This window comes from Panthera onca, chromosome A1, assembly GCF_046562875.1.
Source record: "Panthera onca isolate mPanOnc1 chromosome A1, mPanOnc1 haplotype 2, whole genome shotgun sequence".
NCBI classification, from domain to species: Eukaryota; Metazoa; Chordata; class Mammalia; order Carnivora; family Felidae; genus Panthera; species Panthera onca.
The window spans coordinates 211,180,909-211,187,784 of record NC_138339.1 but is presented as its reverse complement, the minus strand read 5'-3'; the positions used below and the strand labels follow the sequence as shown (position 1 = coordinate 211,187,784).

The 6,876-nt window shown below is 45.2% G+C and overlaps 1 protein-coding gene across 2 annotated transcripts in view; it reads right to left on the bottom strand.

Annotated features, from left to right (window-relative positions):
- Positions 1-6,876, bottom strand: part of CNMD (chondromodulin) — a 33,262-nt gene that overhangs the window by 13,085 nt on the left and 13,301 nt on the right. For both annotated transcript variants that reach the window (XM_060637054.3, XM_060637053.3), the window contains exons 4-5: positions 6,444-6,557; positions 1,929-2,082 (exon numbers count right to left, since the gene is read on the bottom strand). In XM_060637054.3, coding sequence (XP_060493037.1) covers positions 1,929-2,082; positions 6,444-6,557 — 268 coding nt within the window. The remainder of the gene's footprint in view (positions 1-1,928; positions 2,083-6,443; positions 6,558-6,876) is intronic.

The window sequence follows — 6,876 nt, the reverse complement described above, 5'->3', positions numbered from 1 at the left end:
TTGGGACCGACATCCTCAGAGGCGGTTTACTTTCTTGATTTTATTGTTAAATGTGACATTTATGAAAGACTGAAAAACAAAAAATCCTTCATCTTTAATGTGTATAATCCGCCCCGTGGCTGTACCAACAATTACTTAAACCTTTTCATAGCTGGGGGCATTTCCACTTTTCTGGTGTTGTGCATAACATGTAATTCTGGGATGGGTCTGGTGATGATTGAATACTGAAGAGGTGGTCCTGCCTGTGGGCTGTGAGGGGCCAAGCTCCATCGCAGAGGTAGGGTACATGCTCTTTCCCAAAGGGTGAAAGCGCTCAGTCAGCCAGACCAGCACCGCCTTCGCATGGCCACCCCTGCCCTCTTTGCCCTGCTGTGTTAGGTTTCCCTAACAGGGCGTGTTCGCTTGCTACAATGTAAACTTCTATTCAGTGCATCCCAATTACCCGGCACAAGTAAATGGCACGTAATAAGCCTTCAAAAAATGTTTGTGGAACAAATGAACGAACTCACTGGGTAAGAGGCTCGTCCTCACTAACGGGAAGTGATTAGAGAGAGCTCTACATGGGAGCATCGGCTGAGGCTCCGACGCGGCAAGGTGACAGGTATTGGAGGAGTAGTTCCTGGGGGTGGGAAGCAAGAAGCCCATTCCGCGTGGATGGAGGTGAGCAATCGAAAGCTAGACCTCGGCAAACGGCCACAGAATTGTGAGTTGCCAGCACCCCCTGGAGCAAGAACAGGGAGGGCAAAAGTGACCGCCCATTTGGCAGCCCCCTCTCTGGCCCCTAGGGGGTGACAGACACTGCTCATGCCTGTGGCCTCAGGATCCTTCTCAACTCTCTTCCAGTGGCTTAACAATTGAATCCTATTTGCTTTGCCTGGGCCAGAAAGGAACCATCTTATCCAAGCTTTGGGACATAATATTTGTGATCCAGAGGAATGAATTAGCCATGGCAGAACCGGAAGCCTGAACTTTCTAAACCCGGTCAGGTTTTGTGTTTGTTTGTTTTTTTAATTATGGTAAAATATACATCAAAATTTACCATTTTAGCCATTTTTATGATTGTACAGTTGAGTGCATTCACATTGCTGTGCAAACGTCTGTCTCCATAACTTCTTCGGTTTTGCGGAATTGTAACCGCACCCTTTCAAAAATAACTGCCCATCTCCCCCTCCTAAGCCTGGTGGTCTTAATGCCTGTATTTTATTTCCATGCTGCTCTCTCTGTGTCCAATAAAATCTTTCAGAAAACAGTATATCTCAGCTGTGTTGAGAGAAAGGCCTTTTTCCCACACTTGAGCCGGAACTACTGAGTAGGCCTTTGGGGGGCCAGTGGGGTGACTGGTGGCAGTGACGAGTGAAGGTGCCCTGGGGACGGAGAAACTTGGCCCTCGGGGCTCACCTGCCCTTCACCCACTGATGGCTCAAAGGTATGCTCCAACTAGGGGCCCTTCATTTCTTTTCACCAGACTTAGGAGCTGATGCTCAAGCCCTGAACTTGAAGAATCTCAGCCTATGGCCACAGCAGCTTTTGGCTGCCTCATAATTCTAGGTATGAGTATAATAAAGATTCAGCAGTATGACAGCTTCTTAGGCCCTTGATTCTCTGTCCTCGGAATAAAAAACATGTAAAATTGGAAAGTGCAAACAACTTAGATTAAGGAGCAGAGCAGAAAGAAGGGGGAGTCTCATAAATAAAAATGGCAGATGATGCAGTGATGGTGAGTCTCCCTGATCTGCTTCCTGTTAACCCTGCCACTCAGTCCCTTCCCTAAAACATTCATGGTTGTCACCTTCCTTCTCTTTGATCTCTCTTCCCAATTACTGAGACACTGTGACTTGCATCCTGATAAGTCTTCCTTGTTACATGCTCAGGCCTGTGGAGGGGCTCAGAAAACATATTAGCAGCATTAAAAGAATTTAAAATGTTACCTTTTGGGTATGTTGGCTTAAGCCAGAAGATAGGAAGGTCACCACAGAGTTCTAAGACCTTAGAACTCAAGAAGCTGTTGTCCTTCACGGGCTGGTCGACAGCCACCCAGATAAGAGAATTTTCTTCATACTTGACTGGCATGATCTTGCCTTCCTGTAAGTTCAGTAAAAATGAAATGCATTGAGCAGAGTGGACGGTGAAACATGCGTATTAAGAGTCACATGCTGGTAAAACATTATTTCGCATACTAAAAACTTAATGAGAATTGTGCGTGTGTGTGAGGGGATGTGAGGTGTGTGTGGTGTGCGTGTGGCGGGGTGTAGGCGGGGGTATGTCGTGTGTGTGTGGGGTGAGTGTGGAGATGTGAGTGTAGGGGGTATTGTGGGGTTTTGTGGTGTGTGTGTCAGATGTCGGTGGGGGGCAGGTAGTGTGTGTGGGATGAGTGGGGTAGGGGGTATGTGTGGGGTTGTCGGGGGGTGTCAGTGGGAGGTATACAGTGTGTGTGGGGTGAGTATGGGGTGTGTATGTCGGGGGGGGTTGTACAGCGTTGTGGGGTGTGAGTGTGTGGGTGCGTGTGTGTGTGTGTGTGTGTGTTTGTGATGCGTGTAGGGGAGTATGGGATGGGGGTGTGTGGTGTGTGTAAGGGGGCATGTGTGGGGTGCGGTGTGTGTGTCTTGTCTCTGTAGCTCTCTTTACAACATTGTCTTTGCCCTGCTTGTCGCCCTGCCTTGCATAACTGAAATGTGTGAATATTGAGTGTCCTGAGTGGAAGTGAAAATTACTTGCTACCAACTTTGAGATTTAGGTTAATCTGATGTTGCTGATCAAAGATTTTTTTGAGGAAAAGCAATTGAACGGACTCTGAAATCCTGTAAAGGGATAGAGGAGCCCTTCATTTGAAGTGAAAATCCTTTGGGGTTTTGTTCTGCAGCCTCCGAACAACAATGGAAAAAGCAAGCGATTGGTTCTTTAATGTCTTCAGTTCAAAGTATTATTTAACATAAACCATTTCTACATTTCCCAGCTATAACAAAACACATTTCAGATGTTCCTCACATCAAGCACACCACTGAGATTTCAAAGTTAAACCCTGAATTTTCTTCTACAGCGAGATACTGAGAATGATCTGATAACCCAGGAGACAAATTTATTTTGCCAGGTTGTTCCTTTCATATATTTATTAGTTTGCAATAGGTTGGAGAAATTAAAATGTTTTCTCCATATTTTCAGCTAAAAGCAGCACTTCATTTGTGCTTTCTCCCCGAGGCTTATGGTTGCATGAAAACAACTTAAAGTCATTGGAGGAAGTTAACACTCAGGTAATCCAGTTATTTACCTTAAATTAAATGGCTCCGTCCAGGAAATGAATACTCTTTGGGTATAGCAGCTTTTTAAAGTTCTACAAAACTGATGAAAATTTTATAAGAGCAAGTGGTACATAAACCTACTCCATCATAATCTAAAGCGTGTGGGGAAAGAGGGGGGCGATGGGGATAACGCATACATATGCATCTTACAAGCTAGGAATGTTAAATCAACTTACGGCACATGGTCTCAGCTGCCCATCCAACCTCGTCTCTCCCTGCCCTTGCAACACAGTCCCGCTTCTGTGTGAGGCAGCAGTGTCCCCGCCCCAGGAGAGAGGCTGGCTGCTTGCTTTCTCAGACCCTCCAGTGGCTTGGGGTGCCCTAGACTATGCGATTCACACTGAAGTCTACTGGGGGGCTGAGAAACCTCCTGCTTTTCCTAATTAAAGGGAAGTCGTGCTTGGCACTGCTCAACCCCTTCTGACTTCCGTACTCGAATGCACGGTTGATGGTTTGGAGCTGGAAGGAAAGGCCAAAAAAAATCAGCGATGCTGGCCACCGAGCCAGTGCCTGCAGCCACCTCCTTCCATATCGGCTATGGTGCAGAAAAACAAATCCTTTTTGTTTCAGTCACTCTGGGTGTAGTTTTCTGCCACTGACATTCCTAATCCACACAAACATGTTGCCTGCATTTGACTTGTCCACCAGAGGGTCCACCAAGCACAATATAAGCAACTAAAACACAGAAAAAATAATTCAGCTTTACGGTCTAAGAAAAGAATCAGATGCAGGCAAAGCTGTAAAAGGCTAAACTGGTCATCACTGAATTATTTCTATATTCAAATAATTACTTTGAATTATTATTTGAAATAGTGAAAAATTAAAGATGGCTGAAGTATTCAAGAGCAAAAGACTTAAATTATAATCATCTGATGACGTATAATACCTCCATTATCATCTACATTTTAGAATAACTAAAGTTAGGTGAAATTAATAAGAATGTAGAGCAATATAACTTCAGTTATGAAAAGGAAACCACACATCCCCGTGCATTAAAAAAATTCACCAAAACATTAACATTAGCTATCTGTGGATTATGCAATTGTGGATGATTTTCTTCTCCATTCTATGTAATTCCCCAATTTTCTACCATGGCTACGTATTGTTTCTAAATATCAGGAAAAAAAATAACCTTGTTTTTAAAGAACCCCAGAAATGTACTGCAAACTTATGATTAGATCTCCATCAGCTATGTTAAGAGAGCTGGCCCTTCTGGAAGGCAGAAGAAAAGAACCAGCTCTATGTCCACTTAAGGAGGAAATGTAAAGGCTTATGCATTACAGAAACTGAGTCACAGGACTATAAAAAATGGTAATGCAATAAGAAGTTCAAGGGTCCGGGTGCCTGGGTGGCTCAGTCAATTAAGCATCGGACTTCAGCTCAGGTCATGATCTGGCGGTTCATGGGTTTCGAGCCTGGCGTCGGGCTCTGTGCTGACAGGTCAAGAGCCTGGAGCCTGCTTCAGATTCTGTGTCTCCCTTGCTCTCTGCTCCTCCCCCAACCGTGCTCTGTCTCTCTCAAATATAAATAAACATTTTAAAAAATTTTAAAAAATTTCAAGGGTCAGAACAAAGGAGCTCTTGGTCTCATTTTTATACTTCGTACTAGTGGGTTCACACTGAGCATGGCATTCTGTTCTGAATGGCACAGCTCCTGAGGAACAAACTGGAATATGGTCACAGCCAAACGACTACAGCAATGAAAGTCTGGAAACCGTCTCACAGGATGAATGGGGAAACTGGGAGCAGAGTAGAAAACTGGGGACATGATAGCCAGCTTTAGAAAGTCACCGGTTTGTTTTAGCTTTTGTTTTGTTTTGTTGTGAGATGCCTGCTGCTCCTATGATGGCAACCCGGCAGTTTCCAGGCACCTCTGCTTACCCTTAGTTTTCCGCTTTTGCCTTAAGGGAGCTGATGCTTGCTTTCCCTCCCTCTCGGGGACACAGGAAGGACCAAAGCTGATCATAATGGAATTAGTGATTTAGAGCAGCAGCCGTGTAGTCATTATCCGGTAGGTTCTAGGGCCACGAGGACAGGATGCAGACCCTTAGTTTGTAGATGGCAAAACCGAGGTCCAAGGAATTGAAGCCACATCCACAGCAAGTGTCAGAGCTGGGATTCGAACCCACATTTTTCTAACTCTAAAGTCTATTTTCTTCCCACTATATCCTGCCACAACTCACATGGAAGGCAATAACACGTGGAACCACTTCATAAGCCCTAAAGTATCAAATAAATGTAACACATCAGATGTGTCTTTAGAACTCTGTGCAATTCTTAAAGTAAATTTTTATAAAATCAGGCTCAGAGGCAAGTTGTTAATAATAAATGGGAAAATTATACTTAAAATGCTCACAAGTCTGACATGTAGGAAAGGAATTCAATACATGTTAAGGAGCTTCACTGGGCTGAACTCAAGCCAAGGGAAAGAAACCAGGGGAAGCCAGCTCAACTCAGTGTAGAGCACAATGGTTTGAACTGTCCCCCTCCCCAGGAAGTTGCCTGGCACCCAGGGAAGGGAGCACCCTGTCACTGCTTTCCAGCACAGCCACTGGAGATTTTCAGGAGGAACCCCACACTGATTGGAAGTGGGCTAGAAGGCTCCTGAGGCCCCTAATGAAGATTCTGTTATGAGACGTCCTTTGTATTGTTTTCATTACTAATCGGATAGTTCCCCAACATTAGGCAAATGAGAGCCATGTGAAGACCAAGCCCTTTTATGCACTTTAAAATACGGCTTACTGGGGCACCTCGGTGGCTCAGTTGGTTAAGCGTCTGGCTCTCATCTCGCCCCAGGTCACGATCTCACAGTTCATAGGATTGAGCCCTGCATTGGGCTCTGCACAGAGACAGTGTGGAGCCTGCTTGGGATTCTCCTTCTCTCTCTTTCTCTGCAAATCCCCTACACATGCTCTCTCTTTCTCAAAATAAATAACATTAAAAAATATATGGTATACCATGTCATACAAGAATGACCACTTGGAATTGCCAAGGAGGACCAAAATAGTTCCAACTCCTTTGGCAGAGAAGGAATAGAATTTATATTCTGGTCACAAAGCTATACAGGAATGAGAGACGGAAAGGGTTGTGGATTCAAATGATGCCTACCAGACCCCCTTGCTGTCTGAAGCACGCGGGCGGTACCCACCAATTCGGAGGAGATGCTCTGTTTGGTCACGGTGCCCACTTCAGGAACACGAGCCTTCACCTGTGCTTTGATGTAGCACTTTTCTCCTCCAGCAAAACGGATTCCGGTGATGCCCTAGGAAATAAAATTTTATCCATCCATCTATCCATTGGTTCATTTACTCAATGTGTTGAGTGTCTACTGCGAACCGGGAACTGTTCCAGGCGCTGGGTATGGGCATGAACAGAACAGATGGCACGTCTGCACTCACGGAGCTTACCTCGTTGTGTTATTTACCAAAAATAAAAGGCAGAGGGGAAGTCAGGTGGTGGTAAGTGCTATGGAGAAAAATACAGCAGAGTGTGAGACAGGAATGACAGAGGTGGTACTTTTGACAGTGTGGTCGGGGAGGCCCCAGTCAGGGGCATGTGAACTGACACGGAGTATGGTCATT